General features: G+C 44.8%; 1 protein-coding gene across 2 annotated transcripts in view; it reads right to left on the reverse strand.

Moving 5' to 3' along the window:
• Window positions 1-464: 464 nt before the first annotated feature.
• The window catches only part of NFATC3 (nuclear factor of activated T-cells 3), a 424983-nt gene continuing 403969 nt past the window's right edge, over window positions 465-21478 (reverse strand). For both annotated transcript variants that reach the window (XM_018559014.1, XM_018559013.1), the window contains exon 10: window positions 465-592. In XM_018559014.1, the coding sequence (XP_018414516.1) occupies window positions 504-592 (89 nt within the window). In that variant the 3' untranslated portion in view covers window positions 465-503. The remainder of the gene's footprint in view (window positions 593-21478) is intronic.

Genomic DNA, 21478 nt, shown 5'->3' on the forward strand with positions numbered 1-21478 from the left:
ATCTCTGATTTAATGTATGATTTGTTATATATATATATATATATATATATATAGTATATATTAGGGATGCACCAATACCATTTTTCCAGACCAAGTACTGATACTTGCCCTCACAGATACCAATAACTGATACTTTTTTGGTTATTGTCATGTGAGTTTTTCCAAAACAATACAGACTAATGATCTCTGGACAGTGGTGGAGCACCAGAGCCAGGTTCCAGCTGCAACCCTGATAGCTCTCGTGGAAATGCCAAGTATCGGCACTGGTATCTGAACTGGTATTTGGAGAGGGAGGAGATTGTGACTCCTTTTATCTAACAACTTGACTCTGAGTAAATTGTATTTTACCAACACATTTCCCTCAGAGTGTAAGGTAAATTCCCCAAAGAGACATAAGAAAGGCAACAAAACTGGAAGCACTAAACCAGAGACACACGTCGGGGAACAGTAGATTAAAATGCCATCATCATCTTTTGTTTTTATTTCCTTTCCCACAGTGAATTTTAGTCCATATCTGGTATACTGGACTCCTGACATTCTTGAAGTGGCCTTGTGATTCCATGTGACATATCACGTCCTATGATCTCATTTACTGTAATAAAAAAGAAAGAAAAAGGGTTAGAAAAGTAGGAACTACAGTTTAAAGAACACATTCAGGGGAAAAGTAAGCCTGTAGCAAGCACCAGAAGGCTCCTGATCTCCCCTATTATCATAACCTCCACAAATATCCAGTACTTCCATAGAGGCATGTACAGCCTCTATTCTAGCAAGGAAGCAAGCAGTTGCAGGTCTTATTTCCTAAATGTTCACACTACCTACCAAAGGGTCAATAATTTTTTTTGCAAAATAACAGGTAGACATATGACTAACAGTATTATACAGTATACTAAATAACATCTTTGGTAAACTCTCGCCATTGATTGGTAAGTATTAACCAGTTGACATCCGCGGTGTTAAACCCCCTTCCCATCCAGGCCATTTTTCAGTATTCAGCGCTGCAGTACTTTGACTGACATTTATTCCGTCATGCAGCGCTGTACTGAAATGAATTTTATACCCTTTTTTGGGGACAGATAGAGCTTTCTTTTGGTGGTATTTATTCACCACTGGGTTTTTTATTTTTTTACTATATTAAAGGAAAAATCACCGAAATTTTTTTTTAAAAAAAAACAGTTTCCCCTATATTAAATGATAAAACATTTATTATTACCCAATTTTTTGGTAAAATATAAAAGACGGGGTCACGTCGGGTAAAAAGACACCAAACATGTCAAGCCTTAAAAGTGCGTGCGCAAAACCTCAAAAAACGATAATACCCAAAATTGGCCATAGGCGACGCTTTTTAAAAGCTGTTACCGCTCATCAGTTTAGTGATGGCCCTAAAATGATTGCTCTCACTGCGACGTTCGCGGCGATATGTAACATGTGTAGCGCAATTGTAATTTTTGCGCGCTGGGGCACCGGACGCGTATTTACGTTTATAGGCGCGTAAACGTGGGGGTGGGAGAGTTAAACATTTTGGGGGGTTTTCCCCTCTTTTTTTATATCTGACTTTTATTTTATTTTACTTTTTTATATGTGACTTTTATTTATATTAATTTTTTTGCACTTATTGTTATTGCTATTATATAGGGGGATAACAATCCCCCTATATAATAGCAAAGGCACACTGACAGGTCCTCTCTAGGACCCCTAAAGACCCCTAAAGTCACCTGTGGACCCCAAAAGAAGCTGATGAAGCAGAGATCTGCTTCATCAGCTTCTTCTCTCTGGCTATAGCAGCCAGATGACTGACAGGTGAATGCTGAAGTGATGTAATACACATCACTTCTGCATTCACAGCCCGGACGGAGATCAGCCCTTGCCGGTACCGGGTGTTTCACATATAGGCGATCAGCGGGTCCATAGCCCGCCGATCGCCTATATGTGCCCGTTTGCGTCCGCATCTGCGGCCCGGGATCGGCTCGGAGGGCGTCAGGAGGAGGAGGACGGGAGATCAGCTCCTTAGCTGATCTCCCGTCCTCCTGACGCCCTCCTTGGACGGGTCTTTTCTGCCCACGCGTGCCCGCGAGCAGAAAAAAATGCCGTCTGGCGACGGCAACCCGCCAATGCAGCAGTGCCGTCCGTCCGTTTTTCTACTACGGGCGGACGGCAAGAGGTTAAGTAAGTATTAAGCATCTTCCTATGCAAGGAGCTGTTTATTTAAAAAAACATATTCATTGGTAAAAGAGCCACTTTGAAGAATAACTATACCAAAAACTGAAAGCCTCTGAATGAAAGTACTTTCCATACAACAAGTTTTTAAACTCATAAAAAAAAAATTTGACATCATAATACTATGTACCTTTACTAGTGGACTGTGTTTCCTGTTCTATCCAGACAAATTTGGGGGGCAAATTTATTAACATTAGCTGAACCTGTGTTGACTTCAAAGCACATCGTCATGTGTGAAGAAATAAAAAAAAAATTACTTTTTCATTATATAACTGATTTTTTTTTTAAATTTACATTATTTATTCTTCAGGAAAAGCAGAAATAGCCATGTTGGAATGTACAACATTTTTCATATACTAACTCTACCGAACATCTACCTTCATATATTGAATCTAACTAAGATTACTTGGGTCATCAAAGAAACCATCTGTGTTTTGAGTGCTGGAGGATATGGTATTCATCCCCACAGGAGGTATGGCAAGTGAGGTGAGAAAGAGGAATCCAATCTCCTGGAATGGAATGGAGTTCAACTGTGGTGTTGATGGAGGTTATATGTGCATTAAAGCCAGTGCTCAGCCATATTGCTTGCTAGCTCGCTCTCTCTGAGCCCAGCCCCATTGCTCCATCCCACTATCTGCTGTATTTACATTCAGTTGCCGTCTGCAGAATCTTCCCACTGGCAGCTGTCATTCCCTGGCTGATGCTTTTCAAGCACCATGTGCATACAATACAATTATGAAAAAAAAAAAATCAAAAAAAAAGGTGGGAAGAAGGTCATTTTCGGTTTCGGTGTGACAAATTCTGCTGCGGGAGGTGCGTTGCAGTGTCAATGACACCCCAAATGCGCCTCCCACCCACAGTGTGATTGCCTGCACTAGAACACATGGTACCGCAATGCTGTGCATTCCAGTGAAGTGCGATTGCAAAAAATTGTGCATGCAGTTTTATTATGAAGTAAACTTTGTTTGTAACACTTCATTTGTGTATTTTATTTTAAATTAAGGATGGTATTGAATTTTTTATCTGATTAATCGAAAAAAATAAATCGGCCAACTAATTGATTATGAAGATAATCATTAGTTACAGCCCTAGTCTTGTTCCAGCTCAACCCACAATTTCCAATCAGTGATACAGCACCAATTCACCATATGCAGAGCGTGAGCAGAGCCAGCATTACCACTAGGCAGTCGGCCCGGCTACAGCCACACTCCTCCGCACTGCTGGCAAACGGTATGCACTGTCCTAACGGTGCGGAACGCACTGATGCTGTGTGTGCGCTGCTCACCGGAGACTGCAGGACGCTGAATTGTAACTAGGCAACCAGGCCTAGGGTGCAGGCTTCCCCCAGACTCCACCGGCACCGTCCGCACGCACTGCTGCTGTGAGACGGGCGGCCAATTGGATGACACCGCCCACAGGAGAAGCCATTTTCTAGAGCGTCGGTGACCGGGCAGTGAGGAGTGAGCCGGGATGGCCGAGCGGCGAACACAGGCAGCGCATCAGGCAAATAATGCGGCAGCGCTGGGGCCTCGGCCGAGATGACCCAGCCAGCAGCCTCTTGATAAGAGAGAGACAAGTCTGTGCTGTGGTGTTCCACAGTGTTTTTTTGCAGCTGCTTTTTTTGCAGCCTCCCCTGAGCTTCCTCTGGTCATGCTGTCTGCTGTGTGAGAAGCCCTGAGCTTCCAGGAGTACAGTGTCAGATGAGGTTACCTTGGAGTTCAACCTCTATTCTATTATCCAGCACCCAATACCTCCCAGCACACCCTCATTGTACCTGCACACCCCCAAATATCATCAAGGGAACTAAAAGTCCCAGCATGCCCACTTTGTCCCTGTACACCCACTGGGGGATGTACAGGGATAATGAGGTCATGCTGGGACTTGTGATAGTCCCTGTACATCCCCCCTGTACATCCCCCAGCCCTTAGTGATATTTAGGGGGTATCCAGGTACAATAAGGGCATGCTGGGACTTGGGTTTCCTTTGGGATATTTGGGTGATGGAATATATCCCAAAGGAATAGAGACGTGTAGCTCACTGAGAGACATGTGAGGGGCAGGTGCCAATACTGGGCATTTTCAAGAATACTCACACTTGTGAAAATGCTGCGATACTAAATGCCGATACCGATGCTTTACATTTTTTTATGGATTCGGCTGATGTAAGGTCAGTGCACATTTGCTTTCCCCTCAAAATAACTCACACGGCCATTAATGTCTAAACCGCTGGCAACAAAAGTGAGTACACCCCTAAGTGAAAATGTCCAAATTGGGCCCAAAGTGTCAATATTTTGTGTGGCCACCATTATTTGCCAGCACTGCCTTAACCCGCTTGGGCATGGAGTTCACCAGAGCTTCACAGGTCCTCCCACTCCTCCATGACGACATCACGGAGTTGGTGGATGTTAGAGACCTTGCTCTCCCCCACCTTCCGTTTGAGGATGCCCCACAGATGCTCAATAGGGTTTAGGTCTGGAGACATGCTTGGCCAGTCCATCACCTTTACCCTCAGCTTTTTAGCAAGGCAGTGGTTGTCTTGGAGATGTGTTTGGGGAGTTGTCATGTTGGAATACTGCCCTGCAGCCCAGTCTCTACTTCAGTATGTCACAATACATGTTGGCAATCATGCCTCCCTCAATGAACTGTAGCTCCCCAGTGCCGGCAGCCCCAGACCATGACACTCCCACCACCATGCTCGACTGTAGGCAAGACACACTTGTCTTTGTACTCCTCACCTGATTTCCGCCACACAAGCTTGACACCATCTCAACCAAATAAGTTGAGATGGTTCCAGTAATTCATGTCCTTGGTCTGCTTGTCTCCAGCAAACTGTTTGCGGGCTTTCTTGTGCATCATCTTTAGAAGGGGCTTCCTTCTGGGACGACAGCCATGCAGACCAATTTGATGCAGTGTGCGGCGTATGGTCTGAGCACTGACAGGCTGACCCCCCACCCCTTCAACCTCTGCAGCAATGCTGGCAGCACTCATACGTCTATTTCCCAAAGACAACCTCTGAATATGTGCACTCAACTTCTTTGGTCGACCATGGCGAGGCCTGTTCTGAGTGGAACCTGTCCTGTTAAACCGCTGTATGGTCTTGGCCACTGTGCTGCAGCTCAGTTTCAGAGTCTTGGCAATCTTCTTATAGCCTAGGCCATCTTTATGTAGAGCAACAATTCTTTTTTTCAGATCCTCAGAGAGTTCTTTGCCATGAGGTGCCAAGTTGAACTTCCAGTGATCAGTATGAGAGAGTGAGAGCGATAACACCAAATTTAACACACCTGCTCCTCATTCACACCTGAGACCTTGTAACACTAACAAATCACATGACACCGGGGAGGGAACATAGCTAATTGGGCCCAATTTGGACATTTTCACTTAGGGGTGTACTCACTTTTGTTGGCAGCGGTTTTTGGAGGGGACAGCAAATGTACACTGATATACAAGCTGTACATTCACTATTTTACATTGCAGCAAAGTGTCACTTCTTCAGTGTCGTCACATTAAATGATATAATAAAATATTTACAAAAATGTGAGGCGTGTACTCACTTCTAAATATACATATATATATACATACACACACACACATATGTTAGAGATAAAAGTTTCCTCTCCAGAAATATCTTATATATCTACCACGGACTAGAGTCACGGACCTCAACATACAAAGGGGCCATATAGAACATTCATCACGATGCCCATGTAATATAAGTATGCATTCTGCATAAAGTGCTTGAAAGGCTTAAGGAATGTCAGAAAAGGGAAGATAATTAATGTCACAGAGGGCGGCCTGGATCAGAACCAATCATTGTCTAACAATTTTGTGCGTCCCAAATGCAATAAATCCTTTGCTGACAAATCTCTCCTCTGTCTACATGAGAAGAGCCATATAAGAAGAAAGTTATTCTGGTGTGCAGAGTGCAGCAAAGTGTTTTCCAAACACACCCACTACATCCGCCACCAAAGCGTCCACACTGGGATCAACCATACTCGTGTTCTGAGTGTGGGAAATCCTTTAGTGACCATTCCTATCTAACCAAACACAGCAGGACATATGCCGACACCATCACCCAGTACTAGCTGGTGGTACTTTGCAAGAGTCACGAGGGTAAAAAGCCCTTTAAACGAGTGCGGCAAACGCTTCACCCACAATTACCAGCTAATCAAACACAGTAAGATGGATCTCCCCAAAGTGTGGATCTCCACACCGGGGACGAGCCGTTTCACTGCAGAGACTGTGGCACCTCAGCCTATCAGCATGGCGCTGGCTTCCCGGCCAATCAGGAAGCCGAGCGGTGGGTAATAAATTGCCGCCCGACATCCTGATTGGCCGGGAAGCTGGCTCCATGCTGTTTGGCGATGCTGATTGGCTGGGAAGCCAGCTTCCCGGCCAATCAGCATTGAGCCGGCCAAACAGCGCTGAGCCGGCTTCCTGGCCAATCAGGAAGCCAGGTGGCGAGTCATTACCCACCAGAAAACAGTAGGTCCCCCTGCACTCCTTACCGCGCTTCCGGTCCAAGTGAAGATAGTGGTGCTCGCAGTGACAATCACGGATGGCGCCGTGTACAACAGTCAATTAATTATACAAATCACCAGCACTCCGAAAATGAAATTTAAAAAAAAACAATTTATTTGGACTAAATTTTGGACTAAACGTCACACATATCGCATAATCCAATGTTTCAGGACCACGCAGGGTCCGTCATCAGGGCGGAGATGTGACAAGCGACTTGTCACATCGCTGCACTGATGAAGGGACCCAAACGTTGGATTATGCGATATGTGTGACGTTTAGTCCAAATAAATTGACTTTTTATTTCATTTACGGAGTGCTGGTGATTTATATCATTCATTTCCCACCACTTGGCTACCTGATTGGCTGAGAAGCCAATCAGCATGGCGCTCGTGGCACTGCCGGTCAGGGGGGGGGGGGGGGGGGAGAGTACCCACCCAAATACTCTACAGACATCCACCTGGTAAAACTTGACAAGTGTATGACCAAAAATATTAAGGGACAGGTATATAGAGATGAACGGAAGAGCAGGCAGCCTTGGAGATCTGAGAAACAAATGCCTGATGCTGAAAAGCCATTGAAGCACTAACCAACCTAGTAGAGTGTCGCAGCCAAATTGGGATAACACCTATTTCGTATTTGTAACATGTTCCCATTCACATAGCATAAGCGAAAAAAATAAAAAATAAAATGCTTCTTGCAGTTAAAATTGCTTTTACTTGGGTTGTTCTCCTTTTGTAATGTTAGGAGGGGCTGTGAGTGGTGAGAGGTTTGTTAACCCTGTCAGAACTGCGCTGGCTCATTTTATTATAATTTCTAAAGTAGATTTGAACACTGCCTGTCCTAACAAAGGGATACATGATTAAAAGCCTGGCTTCTGCTTTGCATTAGTTTGGTTTTTTTTTACAATTTTTTTTTACAATGCCCAAAACTTTTTAATTTCTGTGAGGTCAGTACCAAGTGTTTTCTTATTGTAATGTAATTCTGGATTAGCTGACTGGTATATAAATTTGCTTGAGAAGTCATATAAATAACTAATAATAAATAACTTAAATCTGTTTCTGACAGACATATTTAAATATGTCTGTCAGAAACAGATTTAAGTTATTTATTGGCTCACATATTGAAACTCTGGTTGTGACGCCAGGAGTTGCTGTAAATAGAGGTATTTCAGAGCTAAGGCAAGCTTGAGGGTATCCAATTTTTCTCATAAATTGTTGGGCGTTCTAAGCATCTACTTTTAGATGGTGGTTGGCTGGGAGCCAATCACTTAGACAGTGACACTCTTAACAGTGTTGGCGTGACTCTCTGACTCCCATGTGAGAATGGCATAGGCATCTTCAGCAGAATAATAGTTTGCCATGATGCAAAATATATATATTTTTTAGTACTATTGTACTGATAAGAGTGAACACAGCAGCGAAACTGTGATCAGCACTAAAAGGGGTTACATTTTAATACTGTTACTGTTGTACTGATCAGCAGTGAAGGGGTTAATTTTTAGGTGGCCAAGCAACGAAAGTTGCAAGGACACCTATTGTTATTGTGCTGATTATTATTAGGTGGCCAAGAAACGAAGTTGCAAGGACACCTCTTGTTATTGTGCTGATATCACGTACCTGTGCGGAGACTGGATGTAGGAGGAGGCTTCCCTTGCAGCTTGTGTCCTAGGGACTCTGGTATTGAGGACAGAGTCCTTATAGACAGTGAGTGGCAGGAGGGCCAGAGGCGGTTCCACCGTGCAGGCCACTCCTTGGTTTTGCAACAGGGTCTTGTAAATCTTGATATCCGAGGTCAACAGGCCGAGGTCACACCGAGCAGGCAGAGCAAGTACAAAAGGAGAAGGCGTAGGCAGTCCCGTGAAGCAATCCGAGGTCAAGGGCAAACAAGAATGGTCAAACGTTCCGAGGTCAAAGGCAGGCTGCAGGCAAACAAGGTCAAAGTCAATCCGGGATAATCAAGGGTACTGGAAACAAGGATCAGGAGACGTCAGGGCGGTTGAAGAGACAATGCAGCAATGAGTAGGTGTGGAATCTGGGTTTAAATAGTGAAGGAAATGATTTGGAGAGCATCACTTCCTGTGAGCCTTTTGGAGAGTGTCACTTCCTGTGAGCCTTTTGGAGAGAATCACTTCCTGTGAGTCTTTTGGAGAGAATCACTTCCTGTGAGTCTTTTGGAGAGCATCACTTCCTGTGAGCCTTCTGGAGAGTGCCACTTCCTGTGAGCCTTCTGGAGAGCGTTCTTCTGCGGACAGTCCTTGGCGCGCGCATGCGCACAGGCCCATTACGGGAACCCCGGCTTGGCGCATGCGCAGAAGCAGCAGGTCTCTGACAGCTGATTATTAGGTGGCCAAGCAACGCAGTTGCAAGGACACCTATTGTTATTGTGCTGATTAACAATAGGTGTCCTTGCAACTTCGTTTCTTGGCCACCTAATAATCAGCACAATAACAATAGGTGTCCTTGCAACTTCGTTTCTTGGCCACCTAATATTGTACGGATTATTAGGTGGCCAAGCAACGCAGTTGCAAGGACACATCTTGTTATTGTGCTGATTATTAGGTGGCCAAGCAACGAAGTTGCTAGACACCTATTGCATCTGTTCAGATTATTATTTTTATTATTATTCCGCCACTTTTTTGAAAGGTCTGTAACAAGTGCTCTGTAAAGGTGGCCATACACCTTACAATTATCTGCAGATTTTCTGTGGTCAGATGGAAAAGGTGGAAACTTACTGGGTGGATGGAGTAATCTCCACCTGGGCCAATCTGTTGCACTTTTTCCATCTGACCACAGAAAATCTGCAGATAATTGTAAGGTGTATGGGCACCTTTACTCAAAAATTCATGAAACTTTGCACAATGCTCTATTGGTCACATGGTTTGGCCGCCATTTTGGATTGTGCAATATTCTGTCAACAACTTAAACTCTGAAACCATTTATCAGAATAACTCCAAACTTTGCACATATGTCCAGGGCGACCTCTTCTGCCACGGTTGTAGAAATAGGCCCAATCCCACAATCAAAATGGCCACTGCAAGCCAATCATGTTTAGATGATGTTATTATTGTTATGGCCTTTTTTTTTTCAAGAGCCAGTTATAAGCGCACTGTTACTCACAAACTGATGCAACTTGGACCAATGGTACAGCTCAATGCTATGCCCAAACTTTTGCAACATAAAGGTCATAGGTCACATTGCCTGGCAGCCATCTTGTTTTATGGACACTTCCACCAAGTATGAAGCATGTCACCCAGCATATTGCACCCACGAAAGCATCAGCCCAAGAGCGCCACCCCCATGTGTGCAGTACGAGACGGCACCATGTGGTACATGGTGCCGTCTCGTACTGCACACATGGGGGTGGCATTGAGCACCTTATATGCCATTTCCGCGTTTGTAATGTTAAGAGTGCAGCCAGCCATGTTACGCCACATGTGTTGCCAATCCTCTGCCGTCCAGTAGGCAATGAAATCCTTCTCCCATTTCTGGACATAAGAATGAGAGCCATGGCTCGAAAGTTTATTTAATTTCGAGTACAGAATTGTAACTAGACCTGGTCCCTCTGGGGTATATAAGCAGAGGTGCTCAAAGCATGTCAGAGGGTGCTGTGGGTCCCTTCTACTCGCCAATGATGAAATCCAATGGTAGAGCTGAACGTATCTGAACAATTCAGATTCATGTGGTTGTTTACGCTCTTTAATATACAGCCAAGTAGGAACATAATTAGAACGGAAAAAATCATAAACTAAGACGTAACCATTGGCTGACCACCACTTAAATGTCATAGGCGCTGAGGCTCCTGGTGGGAATAATGGTTGTGAGAACAGTGGTAGGAGAGGCAGGTATGGAGACATTAACCCCGCGGAATACTTGATCGTGTCCCAAACCCTGAGTGCATGTGACATGGACTTGCTTAGAGTATTGGGTCTGTCACAGGGGGTAGAGCATGCAGTGGTATGGGAAAACAAGTAGGGATTTCCAATAACATCCACATTGGGAGGTTGGTCTTCTGGTGAATTGAAATGAGTGGTAGGAGTTGTGAGGCTTGATAATAAAGCCATATATTAGGCAATCAGATACCCCGTCTCTTTTATGTTTGTATAAAGTGGATTTAGCAACTCTAGCTTTCTTGGGGTGCCAGATAAAATGTAAGATTTGCCGCTGTAGGGAACCTAAGGCAAAGGGTGATATTGCCACAGGTAAAGTTCGAAAAAAATAAAGAAGTTTAGGCAACAATGTCATCTTAATAGCAGCCACTTTGCCAAACCAGGAGAGGTTAAGATTCTGCCATTTGGTCATGAGATGTTTCAAAGAGCGGAAAAGCAGTATATAATTTGCAGCATATAAGGTCTCATAGGTAGGTGTAATATGTATTCCTAGGTATTTTATAGAGTGCTTAGCCCAGGAGAATGAATAGTTCGCACATAGACGGTCATACGAGGATTGGGACAGATTCACATTTAAGGCAGCGGATTGGCTCCAGTTGACTGTAAGACCAGATATAGCTGAGAAGCGCTGTAGCAGAGCGAGGATATTCGGGACAGTGATATGAGGTTGAGTAAGCGTAAGCATGCCATCAGCAAATAAGCTGGTTTTATGTTCTACCCTAGGGGTTCAATAGCTAGCGCAAAAAGGGCCGGGATAAAGGGCATCCTTGACGGTACCTCGGGCGATAGGGAATGCTGATGATGTGCACCCCAGATATTTCACCTGAGCCGTAGGATTGGAATAAAGGATGTGAAGCCATGCCATGAATGAGCCATGAAAGCCCCATTTTCCCAAGGCGTATGTTAAGTAGTCCCAGGAAATGGAGTCAAAGGCTCTCTGGAGGTCTAAGGATAATAAAAATCCCGGGATGCCTCTGGACTTAAGGATATCAATAACGTGTACAATTTGCCAAACATTCTCACTAGCCTGTCACCTCGGGATAAATCCCACCTGATCTCCATGTACAAGCGTGGGTAGGAAGGAATCTTGTGTGGCCAAGATTTTCGTTAGTATTTTTATGTCAATATTTAAAAGCGATATCGGGCGGTAGTTGCTAGGATCTAAAAGGGTCCTTATCAGGTTTCGGGACCATGGCAATAAATGCCAGGGGCGAGGACGAATGCAGTTCCAGGTTATTTTTAAGTGAGTTATATAAAGTCGTCAATCTGGGGGACAGAATAGGGGCTAGTTTCTTATAATAGAGGGCCCATCCGGACCCGGTGCTTTGGAGGGTTTCAGTTGTTTGATTGCGGTAAGGATGGCTGAACATCAGAATTCAAGAGTTCTAAATCGTCTCGAGAAATCTGAGGGAGAGTGATATTAGTAAAGAGTTCCTCAGTAGTGGAGTTCCGGAAGGCTTGTTGGCTAGGATAGAGGGCTTTCAAATTGTCCATAAAGAGATCCAAGATCTTAACTGGGTTGGCCGTCACATTACCCTGGGAGTTTCGCAGGCGGATTGGGGCTGCATGGGAAGGTAGCGTATTTAGTTTCCTCGCTAACAAGGAACCAGGTTTGTTAGCTCTGCAATAGAACTTGTGTTCTAGGTCTACTACCTTCTAGGTCAAATTGTATTAAGTTGGGGCGTGATCTGACTAAGGGGTAGCCTTAATGGTCGCTTTAGAGAAAGAAGGTAGAGATTGTTGATTAGTAAAGATATGATCTATTCTACTGTAAATTTGGTGGGGGATTAGATAAAAAGGTATAATCTTTTGTTGTGGGGTTCAGTTCTCGCCACACATCCACTAGGCGATTATCACTTAACATGTTTGAGAGTAGAAGATTATCTGAGGTTGCGGACCTGCCCGAAGGCAGGGCTCCGGCTTTCATCGTCTTGTCGGGGACGGTCACTAAATTGGTGTCCCCTGCTAGTAAAAGTAGTCCCCTGGCGTGGCATTATTACTTGAAATAAGTGGGAAAGAAACCGAAGTTGCTGGGTGTTAGGAGTATAGTAAGAAACAATGGTGATATCAACATCTAGTATTGTCCCCAGAAGGATAATGTAACGACCTGTTGGGTCCTCTATCTGTTTATCACAAATAAAGGGGAATGATTTGCGAAAAAGCAATCGTCACTCCACGTTTCTTTTCGTTGAAGTTTGCACAATAGAACTGGGTATAGTGCTTGTGTAAGTATTTCGGGCAAGAATCAGTGGCAAACTTAGTCTCCTGTAGGCATACTATATCAGCGTGACAAGAGGAGTAGTAATTAAATGCTTTATGGCATTTAGAGGGGGAGTTTAGACCTTGTACATTGTGGGAGATCAGGGTGAATTTAGTCGCCATCATTTACCTTGCCTGGGCGCGCAGATAATGTATCAACCTCATACCACTCAGGAGATGGGGTCAGGGATGAGCCAGCAGCCGGTGCAGCGGTCTCGGGAGGACAACAGGTTGCAAGATCCGAGGAGGGGGAGACAAGAGAGAAAAGTAAATAACATATCCAAAAAAACAGTAAAGTAACAAACTTATAATACGAACAAAAAAACAAGTAATGCATATTGCATCTAACCGTCCCTTAGGACAGGAGTGGCAAGGAGCGGGGTGGGTATATCCCATCCCGATACTTGTCATGGTAGGGGGCGCCTTCCACCGAACCCCTTAGAGAGCTATACAAGTACAGGTGAAACTCGAATAATTAGAATATCGTGCAAAGTTCATTTATTTCACTAATGCAACTTAAAAGGTGAAACTAATATATGAGATAGACTCATTACATGCAAAGCAAGATAATTCAAGCCGTGATTTGTCATAATTGTGATGATTATGGCTTACAGCTCATGAAAACCCCAACAACCCCAAATCCACAACCTCAAAAAAGTAGATTATTACATGCAATCAATAAAACAAGGATTGTACATAGAACAATATCGGACCTCTGAAAAGTACAAGCATGCATATGTACTCAGTACTTGGTTTGGGCCCCTTTTGCAGCACTTACTGCAATTACTTTTGCACGATATTCTAATTATTCGAGTTTCACCTGTACATATCAATTACCAGTATGAAACCTGAGATTGGGTTTAGCACAGGGGCTCAACTCGCTACTGGCTGCATGTCACTGTATACATATCTGAAAAGGGATTATAACCTGAATAGCGTGACTCAAACAGTTAGACGTGGTCATCAGGGGCTTAAGGCCCGCTGTGTGGATAATAAATGAGTGAACACAACCTAGTAAGTAGAGGCGAGTCCGTATCAATCAAACAGATTGTAAATAAAAGAGAGTTAATATAACGGTAGGAGTCAATGTGTGGTTATGCACTTAAACCTAGGGAGAAACGTGTTTTAAATGGAAAGAACCGGAAAATGTTCCAACACACTACTGACGACACAGTAGTAAAGATAGGTCAGGATGTTCGATAAGTCCCTCTTCAGGTCGGGTCAAGGAGAGATGGCAGGCTCCTCAGATTCCTCGTCGAGCGGGAGCGGCGCCTCTGCTGCGGTTTCCAGATGGGGCTCAGCTTGGCAGACCTTTGACTGTAAATTGTGATGAAGTAGGAGATTGAGCAGGTAGTAGTTCCAGGCTCACAAGAACTTTGCGCAGTTCTTTAGGTGTGGATACAGCATACGATTTTCCAGAACAGGTGAAAAGAAGTTTAAAGGGGAATCCCCAGCGGTAGGTCACTCCATTAGAGCGGAGGATGTCCAGGTATGGCTTTAAGTCCCTGCGCCTCTGGATGGTGGTCGGGGACAGGTCTGCAAAGATTTGGTAGGAATGGCCCTGGAATTGTAGCTGATTTTTCGCACGGGCAGCAGACAGGATGGTTTTTTCGTGTTGTAGTATGTAAACTTTAGATTAGTGTCTCTGGGGGGCCCTTCTGGATGTTTTTGCATCAGGGCTCTATGAATACGGTCAAATTCCAATCTGTCCACTGGGATAGAGGGGGCCAACTCTTGAAAAAGTGCTGTGATGGTAGAATTAAGGTCCTCTATGGACTAAGGGAGGCCCCTAACCCTCAGGTTACCCCTCCTTGCCCAGTTCTCCATGTCCTCCAGCTTATCTAGTGCAGCTGTGAGATTAGTGGACATAGAGTCCATCTCCCTTTCATGGGAATCCACTATGTTAATGACTTCATCTACTTTTCCAGCAAATCAGTGCGTGCTCCTATTTCTCTTATCTCCCTAGTAAGGGTGGCAGACAGCTTGCTATTAGCAGCATTGAGCTCTGTTTGTAACAGAGAGCGGAATCTGTCCAGTAAGGCCAAGTCCCGGGAGTTAACAGAGGAATCCCCTTGCTGTATAGGGAGACTATCCATAGAGGAGGAATCAAATACCTCAGGAGAGTGTGTTGGAGATCTCTGATCCTCTGCAGCTCCACGTGCGGCCACCATCTTGGATCCGCGGGGTGTCTGTGAGGGAGTCTGCCGCTGCTCCTTCTTCTGTTTCCCACCCATCACGGCCGGTAGCTGGCAGGGGTCACCTTCTCTCAGATCGGCAGGTCAGGAACGCTGGCGATGGCTAATGATTGCTCTCTAGGGGTCTGGCGGTGCAGAGCTACGTTAGCCTGTGGCCATCTCCTTCTGCAGCTAGACACACCCCCCGATGCTCTTTTTTTCAAATGCTAATTATTGCAATATGTTAAACATGTTATACATATAATAACTCAACATCATAACTGCCAAATACAATATGGGGTTCCAGAGGTCACCAAGGCCATTTTGAATTTCATTTTTTTTTATAATTCATGAAATCATGTCCTGCTATTTTTCTCTCTAACTACAATATCTTCTCATGTGCTATAACCGGCTCTACTGCTTGTCCACCTTTATTGCTGCTTGCAGCTATATTTTAATATGTTTTTGTTGTTTTTTTTAACTATAGCTTGCAGCACTGCAGGACACATTAACTATAACTATAGCACTGCAGGACACATTGTATCACTTTGTAACAGATCAGAGCGTGGAAAGAGTGAGGCAGAGCTGACCGTCAGTGATTACAAATCTGATTGTGGTGACTGGTTATCACCACGATCATATGGCTCAGAGGACTGCTCCAGTAGCCGGGCAAGACCCGACATTGTTTCCGTCCTGTTTGATAGATCGGTCTGCAGACTGGCTGTTGACTTTTGATTTATATGTTGCCTGCAGGTGCTTTTCCTGGCTGAGTGTTCCTTCCTAGGTGTTGTAGTCACATGCAGGTTTTTGTGGATGATGTCGCCAGGGACCCTCAATAATAGCCCTCTGGTATTTCCGAGGGACCATTTTTGCCGTTTCCTGGTTATAACTATGAGTTTACTCTTAACACCGCTCTTATGTAGTGGACTATTTCCTCCATCCTTTCCTGTACTTTATTTCTTTATTTGTCATTATTATTATTATTATTATCATCTACTATTGGTCCTTCATTTTTTATGATGTTTATCATTCCAACATCCCCCTGGGTGATGCATCTCTACTGCTCCGCTGACTTCTTACTCCCAACTAGAGCACCTGCTCTTTTACATTATGTTGTTTGCCGGGCACTCGGGTTCCGCACATTGATGATCGGATGGACAGATTATTGGGTGGGCCTGGGTAAGACCCAGGTGTCATGGTACGTGTTGGTACCAATGACAAAATCGGGGGAAGATGGAGTGTCCTAAATAAATATTTCAGGGACTTAGGTGAGAAATTAAAGAACATGACCTCCAAAGTGGTATTTTCGGAAATACTTCCTGTACCACGAGCCACACCAGAGAGACAGTGAGAACTTAGAGACCTGAACAAGTGGAACAAGATAAACTGGTGTAGAAAGGAGTGTTTTGGTTTCTAGAGAACTGGGCTGACTTCTCAGTCGGCTACTAGCTCTACAGCAGAGATGGACTGCACCTAAATGGTGAGGTGCAGCTCTGCTGGGGGAGAAGATGGTAAAAAGATTAGAGGGCCATAGGTGACGCTTTAAAAGATTTTACTGCTCATCATTTGAGTGTTATCAGTGATTGATGGCCCTAGAATTATTGCTCTCACTGCGACGTTCGCGGCGATCTGTAACTTGTACGGCATAATTGGCGCAGTCGTCGGTTTTGCGTGTAGGCGCACCTAACGCATTTTTGGGCATCTATGTGGAGGTGGGGGACTTTAAATAATTTTTGTGGGTTTTTTTTGTGTGTGTACATTTTATTTATTTATTTTGTGAGCAATTTGTTTTTTACACTTATCCCCCTATGTGATAACAATAAAGTTAAGGATCCCCTATGTGATATCAAATTACAGTGACCCCTTTATGGAGACATCAGGGGTCCCCAGAGAAGCTGATGAACCACAGATCTGCTTCATGAGCTTCTCTCCGGTTTCTGTACCGGAGAGTGACAGAGGAATGCGGAAGAGATGTAGTAAACATCACTTCCTGCATTCAGAGACCGAGGAGGAGAGCAGAGGGAGATCGTGTGCTGATCTCCCTCCGTTCTCCATGCACGGAGCCACATGGAGATACCATGCCGGTACCAGATCGGACGCCTGGGATCGCGGGGACGGCGACCACGAGAAGAGTTAAGGGGGGGTAACAGAGACTTGCACCATACAAGCGATTGAGCGTCTTTACAGACGCCAGACCGCTTGTATGTAAACGGGCATCGCTGGCTGTTTAAAATTCTGGCGGTTTTGCGCCAGCGGGCACGAACAACATCTAAAGACGCCCTCCCGCATCCAAAAGACTCCCGTCTGGCCGTTTTTCAACGTTCGGCGGACGGGGGGTGGTTAATTCTGGTGCCTAATTTTCTCGTGGTGCGACCAATATTCCAGGCATGAGCTGAAACAAAAACTTAATTCTGGAATACTGGCAACAATGATGTCCTATTTTAGATGGAAGAATCCTACAACCAGTGGAAGATGCTGGGAGAGAGATTTAGCACTACCCTGTCTGTGAAATTGTAGCAATAAGGTGGTTTGCAGCCTAAACTTGACTCCCCGAGGGGACTATTGTACATGTTACTGTCCATACTGAGTAAGTGTGAGCTAGATGAAGTTGAGGAAGGAAGAACATATACAGCAATATTTGTAAATGCTAAAGGAAAAGTGACTTTTCCGAAGAGTGAATTCTTGCGCAAGCCCTTAAGAGCTTGCTCATCAATAAAGAGCTGCCCATTGTGTCTCAGACAATGAATATAGAGGATACTGACATCCGAGTACATATTGCTTGCCTGAAGAAAGTCCAATAAACCTGCCATGGCAAGGTGAAGAGAGAAAAAACCTTGTCGGATATTTTGGGGCTAAAAGGAATAAGGCCTATACATATTGTTCTACATATTGTAACATGGGCATCCTGGAAGTTCTATCAGTTCTGTCTGTTCTATCAGTATATAAGTTGAATTTGAGCTCATGGTTTCATGGTTTCTAGACAAAGACTCCAACATCAGAGATTCTTAGAGCACACATACATTCCCAGGTTGTAAATTATGGAGGTACCAGACAACAACGACGAGATAAGGACTAACCATGGTTCCAGACTGTGTTAGACTGAGATTGATGGAATTGCCATCTCTCAAACTTAAAGAACAAAAGAGACTACCATGTTTTTTTTCCACTTTTCTTATCATAAAAAAAGAGCTCACCATAAAAAAGTTACCTTGTATACAATATTATTATTTGATAGGAATGGTATTGGCAATAATTTTACTTACTCGAGTAATTTTATATATTTTCTTTTATATACAATATTCAACCTGTATACCACATATATATTTGTGACATAAGGAAAGGGGAAGTCATCGAGGGGCGATATATTTCCCCTCGCTTTCTATCATATGTACAAGACTAGCGGAACCCAGACCAGGTTTTCGGGTAGACTTTGGGTCTGGGTAATCCAGTTTTGTTTTTTTTTGTCTCTCACCTAGATTGTTTAATTGATTAATGATTGATTATCCAGGTGAGATAAAAGGGGAAGGCTGGAGCATGATGCTGCTCTGGCCTAGGACAGAATTCTGAGAGAGCCACAAGTTGGATGTTTGTAAGTAAAAGGTTGCTGAAAATACTTGGGTTTTGTGAGGTGGCTGAGACAAGCGCCCCACCTGTTATAGAGGAAACCTGCCTGTTTAGTTAGAGCCTGGAAGGCAAGGATTTATTTTGTTTTATTTTGTTTTTATTGCAACCTTTTTAAAAAAACTGACTAAGTTAGATTGGAAAAGAACTTGGCTTGCCTGGACTACCTTTTTCCCCAGGGAAGGTGATCCCCATTTGAGCTATACCCCCACATATGGTGGAGAATGCAGGCATTTCCCTGAGCAAGTTTCATGATGGAGGGTGTGATAAGGGCTTTGCTTCAAGCCACAGCGGCCCAGCAGCAGGCCACTACAGCCCAACAAGAGACAAATCGCCAGCTTGAAGAGGATCAGCGGCAGATGGCGGAAGTACAGCATCGGTTGTTGGAGGCACAGCAAGCAAATCGCGATGCCCAGCGAGCAGATCGAGAGGTACTCTAGAGATGGCTCAGAGCATCCTAGAATTAAAGGGTAACTCCATGGCTTCAGTACCAGTGGAACAAAAGGTGAAGCGTGCCAGCTATTACCTGCAGAAGATGACAGCTGCAGATGATGTGGAAGCCTACCTCACTACTTTTGAGAGGATTGCTGCACGAGAAGGTTGGCAGAAATGTGAGTGGGCGGGGCTGGTTGCACCTTTTCTGACAGGTGAACACCAAAAAGCTTACTACGACTTGGAACCTGAGGCTGCTCAGGATTATTACAAACTTAAGGCTATAATCATGGCAAGACTGGGTGTAACCCTTGCCGTTCATGCCCAGCGGGTGTATCGGTGGACTTATAAGACTGAAAAGCCTCCAATGTCTCAAAGGTTTGATCTTATACACCTTACCACGAAGTGGCTCCAACCGGAGACATTGCCACCACCGGAGTTAGTGGAGCGTGTGGCGATGGACCGTTATTTGCGGGCTCTTCCTGCCACCCTAAGGAAATGGGTCAGTCATGGAGACCCCAAAACTGCAAACCAGCAGCGATTCACCATGGCTACAGCCCTACTAAGTACTCCTGTCCCGTCTCAACCAGGGGACAACTGCCCAGAGAACCTGGTAAGCTTGTTTCAGGGGCTAAGGGCACGGGAGAAAATGATAAGACATTTGCTGAAAATGAAGAGACTATAGGCTCTGGACCTATAGACTGGCCTGGTAGGTCAGGAAGGACCGTGAGGCCATACTGCTGAGTGGAAATTGATACCCCATGGGGCTCCGTGACACATTCTGTGGGTGTAGTACCCTCCCTGCTTCATGAAGCTATAATGGGGAGAGATTTTCCATAATTTTGGAGACTTTGGGAAAATAAAAAGGTTCAGGTGGATAGTGCTCCCCCTACAGGTGAACCAAGGGAACTTAGTCCAGAACCTTTTAACTGTAAAATGTAAGAGGAAATTGTGGGTGTGTCTAATGAATGTGTTATGCCTTTCCCTCTTTCTGTGATGGCTGGGGAGCAGGAGAAGCTGGAGCCTGACCCAGAGATTGTGAATAATGAACAAGATGTTGTGCCTGGCTCTAGTACTGAAAGTGGACCAAAATATATGCCTGAGCTAGAAATCAGAAAGGATGATTTCCATACAGAACAAATAAAAGACTCCACACTGACTAGAGCCAGGGAAAACGTAAAAATGATAGATGGGAAACCCATTGATCCGGATGCAAGAATGTCTTTCCCCTACATGGCACAAAAAGATGATTTGCTATATCAGGTGGGAGGGGAGGACGTGGTAGAACAATTAGTAGTCCCGCAGGATGATATTGGATCTTGCTCATGGTCATATAATGGGTGGACACCTGGGTATAGAAAAAACTAAGGAGAGAATAAGCCAGAGATTCTTTTGGCCGGGTTTACATGCAGATGTAAAGGAATATTGTGAGTCATGCCCAGAGTGTCAGTATTTGACACCATCACCCCATTTTCATAGTCCGCTGGTACCTTTGCCAATTAGTGAGGTACCCTTTGAAAGAATTGGCATGAATCTGGGTCCAGTGGTTACCTGGGTATAGAAAAAACTAAGGAGAGAATAAGCCAGAGATTCTTTTGGCCGGGTTTACATGCAGATGTAAAGGAATATTGTGAGTCATGCCCAGAGTGTCAGTATTCGGCACCATCACCCCATTTTTTTAGTCCGCTGGTACCTTTGCCAATTATTGAGGTACCCTTTGAAAGAATTGGCACTGGTGGGTCCAGTGGTTGTCTGCCCGGGGGCACTAGCATATACGATTGCCAAGGAGCTTGTTCAGGTATTTAGTCGCGTGGGTATTGCAAGGGAAATTTTAACGGATCAGGGCACGCCATTTATTTCTAGAGTGACTAGGGAATTATGTAGGCCAGGGCTCAAAATGTCAAGTCCTAAGCTACTAGCCAGGCCTGAAAAGTTACTCGCCACCAGTTGCCCCACCTAACCCCTACCCTGCCCCGGCCTTAACTCCGCCAGGTCAGCGGTGTGACGCAGAGTATAAAGATCAGTAACAATGCACAGTACAGAAGTCAGTGGTGCAATACAGAATACAGAGGCCAGCTGTGTGACGCGCAGTGCAGAGGCCAGCAATGTGACGCGCAGTGCAGAGGTCAGCATTGTGACGCGCAGTACAGAGGTCAGCAATGTTATATAATAGGAAACCAGCCTTACCGGAAAAGTAGAAAACCTGCAAAGCAGGTGGGTGCTTGTAGCGACCACGGATGGCACCATGAGCAATATAGAAGTAGTAAAAAGAGGGCAGAGGTCAGCAATGTGACGCACAGTGCAGAGGTCAGCAATGTGACGCGCAGTGCAGAGGTCAGCAATGTGACGCGCAGTGCAGAGGTCAGCAATGTGAC

The sequence above is a fragment of the Nanorana parkeri genome, unplaced genomic scaffold (genome assembly GCF_000935625.1).
Source record: "Nanorana parkeri isolate BGI_ZX_2015 unplaced genomic scaffold, ASM93562v1 scaffold375, whole genome shotgun sequence".
Lineage (NCBI taxonomy): Eukaryota > Metazoa > Chordata > Amphibia > Anura > Dicroglossidae > Nanorana > Nanorana parkeri.